The sequence below is a fragment of the Apaloderma vittatum genome, unplaced genomic scaffold (genome assembly GCF_000703405.1).
Source record: "Apaloderma vittatum isolate BGI_N311 unplaced genomic scaffold, ASM70340v1 scaffold10543, whole genome shotgun sequence".
Taxonomy (NCBI): Eukaryota; Metazoa; Chordata; class Aves; order Trogoniformes; family Trogonidae; genus Apaloderma; species Apaloderma vittatum.
The window spans coordinates 8,322-22,237 of record NW_009706403.1 but is presented as its reverse complement, the minus strand read 5'-3'; the positions used below and the strand labels follow the sequence as shown (position 1 = coordinate 22,237).

At 37.8% G+C, this 13,916-nt stretch overlaps 1 protein-coding gene across 1 annotated transcript; it reads right to left on the bottom strand.

Moving 5' to 3' along the window:
* Window positions 1-637: 637 nt before the first annotated feature.
* Window positions 638-13,709, bottom strand: LOC104271180 (sorting nexin-2-like). Its single transcript, XM_009865778.1, has 6 exons — window positions 13,595-13,709; window positions 5,587-5,750; window positions 4,292-4,358; window positions 4,023-4,066; window positions 3,791-3,932; window positions 638-720 (listed from the first exon to the last, which is right to left on the bottom strand). Exons 1-6 carry the CDS (start codon window positions 13,629-13,631, stop codon window positions 638-640), a joined length of 537 nt encoding a protein of 178 aa, XP_009864080.1. The 5' UTR covers window positions 13,632-13,709.
* Between the last annotated feature and the right edge of the window lie 207 nt (window positions 13,710-13,916).

The following is a 13,916-nucleotide window of genomic DNA, read 5'->3' as shown; positions in this document are numbered from 1 at the left end:
TTGGCCTTGGCCCATCGACCCAGCCTGTCCAAGTCTCTCTGCAGTGCATTCCTACCCTCCAGCAGATCGACAATCTCCCCCAGTTGGGTGTCATCTGCAAACTTACTAAGGGTAGATTCAATCCCCTCATCCAGGTCAGCAATAAAGATACTGAGTAGGACTGGGCCCATCACTGACCTCTGGGGAATACCACTGGTCACCGGATGCCAACTGGATGCAGCACCATTCACCACCACTCTGGGCCCAGCCATCCAGCCAGTTTTTAACCCAGTGAAGGGTGCAACTGTCCAAGCCATGGGCTGCCAGCTTTTCCAGGAGGATGTTGTGGGAGACTGTCAAAGGCTTTGCTGAACTGGAGGTAAACCACATCCACAGCTTTTCCCTCATCCACTAGATGGGTCATCCAGTCATAGGAAGAGATGAGATTGGTCAGGCAGGACCTTCCTTTCCTATGCCCATGCAGGCTGGGCCTGATCCCCTGGTTGTCTCCTACATGCTGTTTGATTGCACTCAGGATGATCTGCTCCATAACCTTGCCAGGCACTGAGGTCAGGCTGACAGGCCTGTAGCTCCCAGAGCACATGGAATGTACTACAAGTCATCTTGAGTCTAAACAAGTCATAGTTAGATACATACATTACCTTTCCAGAGCTGCTCTTCTTTTCTCAACAAACTCAGTAGATGAAGAATCTTCCTTGCCTACTTTAACTTTGGTCATGCCTTTGAAAAAAAATAGCATCACATTGATTTTATTTTATCATATATAAATCATTAATGTAACTGATGTAACTAAAAGATAAAGCTCACCCAAGCTTATCTATTTATTTCAAATTACAGTTTCAAAAGAACTCCAGAGGAACTGAATAAACATTAACGGTGCATGCTGCACTGTTTTGTGAAAGCAGCTCCGTGAAATATGCCGTTTCCTGTAATATACGTAACTAGTTTAATTTGCATTTATTAACAAAATCTAAATGAAGACTAGAGTCTTACTGGTCACTCATGTTCAGCAGAATAAAAGAGATATCCAAACAGAGTAGAGTAGGAAAATAAATGTCAGGTCATAAGCCTGTTAACTGGTAAGCTAGTTATCAATGTTTTCATTCTATTTATTTTTTTAAGTTCTAAAACTAAGAATTTTTTAGTCAGCTAAGACAAACTAACCAGCTCTGAAAATTCTGAAGCATAGGAACAACTACAAACTCAACAGAGAATAAAATCAGCAGAATAAAACATATCCAGCTGTCAAGGGTTATGCCTGACCCAGCCACTAAACAAATGACAGATGCCCTCTATTAACCCCTCTCCCCTTGAAAACAGGAAAGGAAACAAGAATAAGGCAGAAAGACTTATGGACTGGAAAAGAAAATTAAACCAGCTTTAATGAATCACTAATAGCACTACAAAGAAAATAATGGAAATAATAAAATAAATACAACTATATATAGAACCAATATCGAACCCAACTCCTCTTCCAATAGCAATCCCCACTGATTCTGCCGAGTAGGCAGCACTGGAGGAAGTCCCAGGCTCAGCTGCAGAGGGGAATCGGACACAGGAGCTGGACTCAGGAGCTGGATTTGGAAACTCAGATCAGGATCAAAGGTAGAAGGATGGACAGAGTCTTCCTCAGATGCCAGCCATTGAAAAACAGGGCCTAACTCCTGTGATCCCTCAGCTTCATATCCAATACCCTATTTATGGTAGGGAATACTTTGTTGGTCAGGTTTGGGTCACCTGTCCTGTCTGCTCCTCACCAGAGGTGTCATCTTTTTACTTTCTTGTGATCCCTCTTACTTCTCAGCAACCCTGACATGGCATAAAAGATTTGCTCCTGTAGTGACTCTGGTCACTATATATAAGCAAGAGCCTTTCTGCATCCCAGTCTCAGGCAGTAACTGTAAACATCAGGTGTTATCCCTGCTAGTAGCACTGTCTGCAAAAACATGCTGTGAACTTCAGAAAGAGCATCCTCTTAGAGGAGCCTGAGCTGAGAAGTAAAATCACTGAACAGAATTGGTTCTGTTTAGCTCAAACCAGGACAGCAGCTCTACATTGCTTCCTCTGTCCAAGTCAAGAGCAGTCAAAAAACTATGACAGGGATGCCAGAGTTACTGATGGTATGGGAAATACATTCAATCTCGATAACAGAAGACATCTAAAACTGTCAGACTGAGGTCAATATTTTTCATGCTAAAGACCCAAAGTGAGAGCTTAGGAATCCAAGTCCTATCAAAACCATCATGAAACACTGAACATTCATAATGATTCTCATTTCCTAAAACACAGGAGAAGTACGTTATGATACAGTTCAAACATCTGATTTCTACTTATAGTATATTCCTGCTCTGTCAGTTCTGTGCCACTTTAAGATGCTTCATTTTAAATTAGCCTAGAAGTACTTATCTTCTCCAGAACTAGAAATGCATGGACTACATATTTTTGCAGGGAACTGAATACAACCTGTGCAAGTTCAAGTTTAAAGTAGGAGTTTCACGCTCTGTAGAAAATGTCACACAGAGTCTGTGAACTTTCCCAACTTATCTGTAGCTCAAAGTCTCTATACAAGGATTTTAACTGACAGCCAGTGCTTGCTTACACTGCAGTTAAGTCCCACCATTTTGAGCACTCTCAGGTGTATCAATATTTATGCCAGTTTAGTTCGATATCTGAAATTCAGGTCAAGCTTTGCCTTGCAGATGAGTTTGACTGTGAGAAAAGTACTACATTTCCATGTAATTGCACACTGTCATAAGTGCCCTAAATGTTGTATCATCCAAAAGGCATGAATAGAAGCTTCATTCCATCTTTATAAGCCCCATTAACATTTGTAATTAAACTTATTTTTGTTATATGAAAAATTGGTTATTACAAAATCATATATTACTTTTAAGAACTACACAAATTTTCAGTCTTACAGACTGAAAAATGCCGTGCTTTTCCACAGAACTTAAAACATGACTTTCCCAAGCTTTCTTCTGCCTACATCTATTCACTCTGCCTACTCTTATTTAAGTGAAAAGCTGCTGGTCTGATTAGCTTTACTGACTAAAATACTGAAAAAAAAAAATGTCCTACTACTCCCTATATATCAACCACATTCTAGAATTGCATCACTTATTTACATGTGTAAGTCAAAAGACTTCAACAGTTTACCGTTTTAAATGTTTAGTTATTTTGAAAGAACTGAACTTGCTTCAATTCATTAGACATGCTGCTTAGTTCAGGACGAAAAGATCTGATCCGTCAAGGCCTTCATGAAGACTAGCATCACTCAAGCTAATTCTTCAAAGTTCTAATTCGGAAAACGCTTGAGAAGTTTTAGTGTTCACTATGACCAAAAGAAACAGACTAAAGCATTAGAGAGGCAGAGTACATATGAAGCTCTGTATATTCCAGGCAACTGATAACAGCAAAAGTTAAAAATAAACTTTCATTTAACATCTTTCTTTGATAGATTAATCAGCTCTTGAAGGGCACCGGTGAAGAAAGAATGATAGATAAGAAACAGAAGGCCCTGTATTACAACAAATGTCCTTCTGAGTTTGGAAGAGGACAGTACATATCTTTCCAATTCAATACGAACTTTTTTAAAAACACAGAACAGGAAAAGTATTTAATAGTTTGGACCGCCTGAAAGTAGTAAGTAACAGCTGTGCAGAGAAGTATTTATTCTACAAACCCAACAGGTATTAAAACACTTAATTTGCATTACAGTGTTAAAATACTTAATTTGCATTGCAGTACTTCAATGGCACACTTACATTTCCCTTACAGGAACTACACTTACCTACAATACTTTTTTCTGGAGCTGGAGGCACAATGTAACCAATATGCATGTACTTTGTTGCCAGTTTGCTGTGCAAGCCAAGAAAATCACTGAATCTTCTTTTAACAGAGAATTCATTTTTGTGGAACATGGAAAGCGACGTCTTAAAAAAATAATAAAATGTTACAAATTACTGATCTATCTACTCAGCTACGCTACAAAGTTATCTGCAAATATTTGTAGCACTAGTTACCTTTGTTGTTACTCTGTATGCCATATAAGCATTCATGCCATCTCCTGTAAAAAAGTTAAGATGCTTATCTCAGAGCAAGTTATTTTAAATCCCTCCACACACTTTTTATTCCAAAATATACATTAAATACCTTTCCTTTTAGAAACTAAAAACTGCCAAAAGATAATTGAGTAAGAAATCATGTATAAATAACTGAATCAGAAATCTCAGAATAATCTTCAAGGGATAAGCCAGTCTAAGACCCAACTTACTAGGCTCAAGGAACTTACCAACTTTCTCTGGGTCTGATACATTGATTTCTATATCAAACAAATCTCCATTTGCTTCCTCTTCAATCTAGGGAAAAGATACACCATATTTACCAAGGTCATGTGAATTCGTATTATGCATGGTCACAAGAATGAAGGTGCAGAGAGATGAGGAGGAAAAGTCACTATGTACATATAATTAAAAAACCCTTCCAGACCCACCAGTGTTAAGTGAATGTAACTTCTAACATTAATTGTCACTGCAACAAAGTTCAAGTGGTGGAGTTGGCAGTGTTAGGTTTACAATTAGTCTTGATCATAGAGGTGTTCTCTAGCCTAAATGATTCTATGATTTCAGCTTTAACCCTTCCTGCAGAAGCTTTTAGTACGGCAGCCTTTTCCGACGACCTGCTGGTCTCAACATTTTCAGTTAGCATTTATCTTAGGGGTATGTTCACTGTATCTCCTACAATGCCAGCAGATACTTTGGTTCAAAAACCACTCTCATCTGCAATGTTACTATAAATTTCTAATCAAAGGACAGATATTCCTTTTTACTAATGTATCTGTAGCTGAAGAGCTTGGGAAGGGAAAAGTAACAAAATTTTCTGATACTTGCCTGAGCTTTAATCATGCAGAAATTCATAATCTTTCACGTAATATACATAAGTGTGCCAAAAATAGAGATTGTAAGAAACACCATGACAGAAGGGACCATCATCCCTACAAGGGCTGAAAATCAGAGTAAAATGCCATCTTGCAGTATCTTGGCAATCAGCCATCACCAAGTCACAGTAAAGTCTTGTTCACAAACTCATTTAGCAGAGGTGCTGTCTAGTGAAAGAACATTCCAGAATGAATGGCATTCGACAATACTCAGGCTTTGAATGGAATGCCAAACATAAATAGAAATGTTAAAATTACCATTAGCCCCAGTTGTTTGTTAGCATGCAAGATAAAGCTAAAAACGACTTCCTCCACTTCGCTATCAACAACAGGTTCAGAAATCCAAGCTGGAACCTGTAACATGCTAGTAAGGGGTTTACAACATCTATTCTGAAGGAATGGGGTTTCTGACTCCTCATACTACAGATCTCCAATACACCCAAGTAATGAATTCTTACAGTATTTTCCTAAGTCAAATTCACACTAAATGCTATATGCAAAATAGAATAGTTTCGGGGTTTTTTTTACATACTTTCCCTTAGCATAGGATGATCCTGTGATTCAATGTTTAGGAACTGTCATTTTAAAAGAAGAAAAAACTTAAATTATGGAAATATCTAGTCTGTTTTTTTAAAAAGTTTACTGCGTACCTCTTCTCTGGATCTATCAAAAATCACAGGGGCTGTTACGCTTTTTGATTCCACTCTGGGAGCTACTAATGTAGTAGGTGTTACAGGAGTGATTGCAGGAGTAGGTTCTGGTGAAAGTATTGGATCCCTCTCTGGACTGTCCAATGAAACTTCTTCCGTTGCTTCTAGATAAACATTTTGAATTAGCAAAGAAGTTTTTGTGCAATAAAGATGGATATGCATCACAAATATAAACACACATGCTAAAAAATGATGATACACAAGTTTGGTAAGATCATCTCTGAGTAATATCCGTTCGTGCCAGAAAATTTCTTTCAACGCATAGCTAAAACTAGATGTGACATTTGAGCTTATAGTGCATAATGGGTTAAAGTAGAATTAATTTTGGATTTTTTTTTTTTTTAAAAAATACCCTGTTAGGTAAAGAGTCTTTTAGGGTAGCCACAAATGATAAGTCACTTACTTCTGCATGTGATATTGTTAAAACTAATGAATTTTTCTTACCACGCCAGCAGCTCTTTTTCAGCACCTGTACCAATTTATGGTTTTGCATTCTGGACAAGAGCCAATTTAGCCATATAGGCTGATAACTGAGCAGACCAAGCCATATGTTAAATGAAGTTACACAACCATAATACACCCCTGTCCCTGTCAAAAGCCCACAACCTGCAAAATCAGCAGGTGAGACATTCAGACTCCTAAGATCTTTAGTTTCTACCTGTCTTCAGTCTCTTTAGGGCTGAAACCAGTTCACTAGAGACTGAATACTTTCTTCAGACTGTAGAGAGTTCTTTACAGAGGATGTAAATCTCTGCCTTACGTATCACACATGCTTTCCTTCACTAACTGGTTTTGGCCACAGGTAAACTACACACTTCCTGAGTATACACAAGTTCCCATTCCAGTTTAAATAACTAATGCTGTGGGTTTTGCTATATGTGCACTTTCAAGAATTCTAGTTCCTCAAAAGATAACACTGACCACAGAACAGTCATTTGATACCAAAATTGACTACCCAACTAACCCAAGTCTTGTTACGAACTAGACTTCCCTGTCGCAAACACTTTACCAAACAGGTAAAAAGGCACTAAAACAGATCCACCACACGTCATACAAAGCTTCCAAAAAGGTATACTAATTAATAAAACTAGTCCTTACTCAATGGTTAAAAAAAGAGGAGTTTTAAAGATCAGATCTACTTTAAAATTAATGAAATAATTATATTCTGCATTAAAAAAGTCTGATTTTTGCCCTGCGTAGGATTGTTTGCTTCTCCAGAGCAGCCTGTCATCTACTCCAAGATAAAAAGAGAACTGGAAATAGCACCCAATCGACCATATAATTTATTAGTGCAAGAAGTACTATTATGGTATTTCATAATCAATATATAAAAATCACTCAGCTTTATCCCTGCTGCCACTTAGTGATCTTCTATTAGTCAATTCTATTTTCCTTCATTCTGTAACACTTTTTTTGCCAATCCTTGATGCTTTTCATAAATAAACAAAATCACACTTCTCTGTTTCAGGGATTAAAATGACTACATGTCTGAATTTTATTTAATATTGAAACTCAAAATAAACTGAAAAACAAACATCAAGGTCACCAAGCCCTAACCTGGTTTGAATCAAACGCTCATTTTGGCTTGAGGATGAGCAAGTTTGCTGTCATCATTTCGTTCTGGAGTATATGACAGAACTGCTGAACTTGGAAAGGAACTCTGCAGGTCATCTAGTCTAAGCCCTCTGCTCAAGAAAGCTAGGGGCAGGCTGCTCTGAGCTACGTCTAGATGGCTTCTCAGCATCTCCAGAAATGGAGCATCTACCTCCACCTTGAACAACCTTTGTCAGTGTTTGACCATCCTCACTATTAATAACCAACCTTTTGGGTTTTTTTCTTATATATTACCCATATTTCAAATCGGGCCATTGCGTCTTGGGCATTGTCACTGCGCACCACTAAAAAGCGTGGCTCCCTCTTCTCTATTCTTTCCGATCGGGTACTTATGTACATTGTAGGATTCCTCCTCCAAGTCTGCTCTTCTCCAGGCTGAATAGCCCCAGCTCTCTCAGTCTCTACTTGTACAATGTACACTTCATGCCCTTCATCATCTTCATGGCGAAGCACTGGCCTCTCTTGTCTGTCCATGCCTCTCCTGTATCAGGTAGATGAAACATGGACTCAGCACTCCAGGTGTGGCCTCAGCAGGGCTGAGCAGAGGGGCATGATCACTTCCCTCAACTTGATGGCAATGCTCTTCCTAACTCAAAGTACAGATTTCCGCAGCACCTTTTTATATTCTTCATTTTTAATATGAACAAAGATTATCTAAAACCTTTCTTTGGAAAGATGCTTTATTCTTAATGTTAAATCCTTCTGAAGAATCCTGCTGATGCTTCCCGCCTTCAAATGCCACAGGAATGATATTGTGCCTTAAACCATAGAGAACTTTAATTCAAAACCTCACATCAGGGGAGAAGTAATGCTGAGGCAGTTGCAAAAAAAAAAAAAAAAAAGCTTTTAAACTGGTACAACAACATTTAAATGTTAAAAAGAGGTAGTTCTCTACTCTGGTGACTAACAGCATCCAACATATATATGTATACAAGTGACTGTTTCACAGAAACATTTCTTAGGAAAAAAAATATATGTGGATGTAACATAATATGTTATATATACTATCATACACATATAAAAATTCTGAAATAAAGCCATTGCACTTCAATTCCTCCTTTTTCAATCACCAGCTGTATTCCAGCACATGTTTGCAAAACAAACCATTAATCACCTCTGATTTCCTCTCTGTACCTTCAAAATTTAGAGAAGCTTATAAAACGAGTCATGAAATAATTCAAAGCACACAGATTTATCAGCTGAGAAAACATTCCTGCAACTGTGAAAGTATGACTTAATGAAAAAAAGTGTGAAATCAATGTAACAAACCTGAACTGCTATCAGATGAAACAGAAGCACCCTCTTTCCTAGTTTTTCTTAACTGTATCCACACATCCATTAGTTTCATGAACTGATCTAGGCTGTGTACCACATGAACTCCAACCAGGACTGGCCTCCTGCTACCGCTCAGCAAACTGCTGAAACTACCGTTAAGCTGGTCCATTATTTCCGTAAAACAGAAAGCGGCAGGAACAAGCAGTTGGAAAGGCATAAACGCTTCCTTTCGGCAAGACCAGCAGCATTAGATTTCATCCACACCAGCATTTTTAAAACTGTGCGATCCCAGGTTGGTTGGGCATGAGCAAATTTTTTAAAGTGCTACCTACCTTTTTTGTTTTCCTGGAGGAACTTAGAGAAAATAGTATCAGTTTGTTTGATAGCAGGTCAGTTTTTTTAGGAAAATGGAAGAAGTTACACCATCCTCCCTCCTGTTACCTCTAACCCCTAAGTTTGCATGCATCCCAGATATTATGTAAATCTAGAAGAGCGAAACACAAAAGAGTGGAACAGGGCGATGGGATCAAGCAGGACAGAGACAGGAATATTACACTCACTGTTTGAAACAAAAGTATTAAAAGATTCTGAAGGCAGAAAGAAGTATTAGCTTTATATAACAACAGCATGCTCTTACGCTTTTCAGCTACTTTTTCCCCCCCAGAACTGCAGTATTTGAGTAGTACTTAAGCAGATGGACTGTTTTTCAAGAAAGAGATTTGTGTTGATGAACTCTGCCATTTATGCTTCTTACATGCATTCTCTCACTTCAAGGAATTAGATCACATGGTCTAGATTAAAAAGTTTCCCTGACAATTCTGCTGGTTCTATGTGGGGATTTTTCATGGAAAGATTAATTTGGTAGGCTTCAGAGTAGCAACTATGGCACTTTCAGAAACATTTCCTTGACATTTTCATTTTAGATTTTCCTCTGAAAACTTAAGTATTAGGTTATGGTTTTGCAGAGTGGGTTTTTTTTTTAAATATTCTGTACTAGTATTCGCATGAAAAATGAAATCTAGATGTCTTGATTTCCTGGGAAGTTCTAAAAAGCATCAGCTCTTCTTGCATAAAGAGAGGCAACTGCCCAGCCCAACTTTTAGGAGGAAAACATTGAGATACAACACTCACTCAGCTATGGCAGTTATCAGCACAGATTAAGCACTCCTACCAATCAAATGCTGTTAAGATTTCTACACATAAATATCTACTTGACAATCCATAACCAGTCTTTGTTATGGATCACTGTTAAAATGCTTAGCTCCAAAGAACATGAAAACATCTCAGCCTGCTGCAGAAGACAACTATTTATGCTTAATTGACATTCTGCAGCCAACTACACCAAGTTTCTATCAGCACTCAAGCATGGGGCTCAATCTCAGCAGACAGCTCTTATTTCTTTACTTTTCAACACCAGTATTTGTCAAACATCATCTTGGAAAATGCAAGTTTGCAACTCCTCACTAGCAGCTCATTTTTCACTGGTCACACTTCTAAATGTCAGACCTCTAACATTCTGACATTGCTTGAGTGTTTACATTGGCTTATTATCTTCCCAAGTTTACTCAGGTAATCACCTAAATGTGGAAGTAAACCGAAGTAGAAATGGTTGTCCAGAACAGAGGACAAGTTATTAAAAAGGCTTCTTCAGGTGCAGCATTATTTCAGAGACAGATATTCTATTAGAACTGACTTTCAGGACTACTACACCTAAGCTACAGCCCTAGACCTTTACTACTATACCAGGGGTACTAAGGATAATCTTAGTGGGAATGTAGAGAGTTTTAACAGAAGAGCCAGCTACTAATAAAGCACTTTTCTGACTTCAAAACTGTAGGTTCACACGTTTCTGTGCATTTGTTTCTTGCAGAAGAGACCTAGAACTGAACAACCAGTTTCTGAAAAGCAGGAAGGCATCTGCAATCAAACTCTCCTGATCAGATGCACCACATGACAAAAGCCTATTAGACACAATCAGCTAGAAACTTTTTGCTGTTCAGTTGGGCTTAAAACAACATCTTGCCTGGTCCACAGAACTAGCATCTCCTTTTCTGTATCAACCCTCAGGAAAAATGCCTATGACAAACCTATAATCACCTGAATAAAACTAAGCCAAAAACCCAAGAAAAATAAATATCATCCTCTCATCATCACAAAACATTGACTTTTGCCCAAGACACAGTAGATGATCCATATCTAAACACCTTTCAGAGCTGAAAAAACAACACCATAAAACCATAAAAAGTAATCTTTTACCAGACTAGATGAGAGGAAAAATTATAATTTTCTATTTTTCTGAAAATGGTGACAGCGTACTCATGTAACTTCCCAGACCTGCTCATCATCTACGAGCACTAGAGGCAGAAGGCACGACAGCTATGTCCTGTGCAGGCAGTTCATACCACATTTCTGCAGGCTATTTTAACATCTATTTTTCTGTAGTAAAACCTTATGGACAGACAGGTTTTAAGGCTCCAAAAGTCCCTCAAGATACCCTTTAATACTACTTCATTGGGAGCCCTGAACATTATGGTCTATCATCTAAGAGCTCTGCAAGTTAAAGTAAATTTTTTTCGGCCAAACAGTCAACATGCTGACCTTTATCCTAAGGGTGAAAGTCCTTAAGTGGGTTCAGTAAGATAGAACCAAGAGCCACAATAGTAACAAATGCAGCACTAAAGTTTACTGGTCTCAAGTGACAGCTGGAAAACTTATTTTTTTCCACCTTTCAAACTCTGTTTTAATAATTCACTTCTAAGTCACCAGAAAAAAGGTAACTAATATCTAAAACATTTTATTACACATACTATCCTGTAAGCTGCCACAGACACAATAGCAAAGAGGTCAAAAAAAGTCTAAAAAAACATATAATTTGTTCTCCCACACTTCCTTTTCTATTAGGTTGCATTACTAGATGGAATAATGAAAAAAGGTTTATCAAGCCTACAACAGCTAGAGAGGTATACCATTGCCTTTTTCACAAAACTAGGATTGTCTACACTTCCAAGGTGTCAAGAGTCCCTCCTCTCAAGAGCCACCCACAGGATTTCCTTTACCTTGATTTTACAGTGTGTAACAATTCAATGTGAAAGAAGAACATGAATTAGAAAGCTTTATTCTCTTTATTCTCATTTCTCCAGTTAAGTATTTCTATAATCTGTGCCAACATAGGTTTCTCTTGCATGTCACCATGTTGAAGAAAAAAAAAAACAGTCACATTCACTCCCAAATTAAGCCCTGCTTTCACAGAAAGCCAGGCCTACGCAATCATGCAGAAAGCAAGAAAACAGGTATCTCATGTTGCCCTCTCACTTTGTTTCTTTTCACTGCAAATCAGGTCAGAAAGTTAGTCAGATGGATTAACATCACTGTCTAGCAAAAGAGTCCTAAGAAAGAAAAAAAAAATTACACTTCTGCATGCACAGCACTGGAATATAAACTACAGATTGTTTTTGAGAAAGCCTATGCTGAGAATGATACAAAGTCATCACTAACTGTATTACACAAACTTTCTGCTTAGAACACAATACTGCAAAAGATGCTATATTCCGTCTTAGGTTTTGAGACTTTGTACTAGGTTCGGTCTGTAGATAAATTGACCTTTTAAAGACCAGTCTTAGTTGTGTTAGATACGCATTATGTTAGAGATGCTTTCAGCTCAGCGCTCCATGCATTTCAGAGAATGTCTTCCATTGCAAAAGTCAAACTCTTTAAATCAGTTCTCTGTGTTTTCCTCATAGCATTCATTTCAGCTGAAACAATCTGGCTACTAACACTTGTTCCTTCTGTCTGGTTCCCCATAGTATTTACTCCGGCCACCTTTTTTCTTAAAATCTAAAGGAGAATTGGCTTTCCTAAAATATCCATTCGGGGTGGTTCTATGATTATAAAAAGCAGGCTTTATATACTGAAGCTAAATAACCAAATTATCAGTACTAGAAACCTTTATTGCTAAAGCACCCATAGTCTCCCTGTCATAAGATCAGGTAACATAAATGCAAAAGAAGAAAGATTACTCCTCTACTCTTCATTCACTTTTTCCCTTAAAACACTTTCAGAGAGTTAGTAAACTAGTCAATACATTCTAATCACATCATCAGCAAATACAAGTTCAAGTGCATGCAAATATAATTACTAAGTTCAGAACAAAGGAAATGGGCATGTACTGATACAAAATAGCCCTGAACTAGAGCATATAGTTTCTTTTCAAATGATTATGTCAGAGAATCAATGAACATGAGATGAGGACTGTATTCAAATCAGGCTGGCAACTGACTCACTCTATACGTAGTAACAGGAAAAGCATTAGTATTAAGAAGCAACATTCAGAACCACATTTTGATGTACATAATATACTCCAAATACTACATCTGCTTTCTTGAATAGTTAAGGCTCTTACAGGTGTAACTGACAACAACCATTTCCCATGTTAGGATAACTGAAAACCAACACCAAAGTAATAGCTAACTAATGAAGCACTAAAAATGTGTTATCTATTAACTGACTACTTAGGAGAACTTTTGCATATCTTGCTCCAAAACATGCAGTACCGTCAAGTAAGAGAGTCAGAATCATGCACTACTGAAATGACAGAACTGGTCTCCTATATGCCAGTCTGTTACCTTCTTGTTAAAACAAAACAAATCTTAAGAAAACCAGAAAATATATTCCAGTCAGCAATTATCTCTCTTTATAACTGTAAAAAAGACTGGGAGAGATTCTGCATGGTTATTAAGCGGACACAGTTTACATCATATTTCCACACACAGGCTTGAATATTTTTGTTAATTATATAATGACAAATACTATTATTACTGTCAGCAAACCACATTACTAACCAAGTAACACTGCCACACTATGCACTGATAGTACATACCACTGAGAAACTTGTATTCATTAAACAAACTTAATGTAGCATTACAAAGTCCCACAAGAAAAACCTGTAGATCATTGTCGAACTGATTAAAAGGTTCTAACCCTTCTTCCCAGAAAAGTACGTTTCTTTGAATCTAACAGGAAAAGTGTTCAAGCAGACACATGAGAAGAAAAGAGTAACTACCCGCAAAGAGGTCTTCTCTGTCATCATCTAGCATCATTTCTGCTGGCTTTGGACCATTGGAGTTTGTGCTAAGGTCTTCTGCTGGAAGACTTGCTGGCTCTGGAGATGAAGGACTTGACTGCGTAAAAAGAAAAAGTGAAGTAATTAGTACAGAACCAGTTGCCATGTGTCAGTACATAAGAATTACTGCTATAAGCATTCTTTCATTGCAAAGAACCAAGGCAAGATGTACAGAAAGGAAACTCTGTCAGCTATTTCCACTTCCTACTCCAAGCATGGTAATAATGAACAAAGGCTATGAGCTAGTCAACAGCTCTTTTCA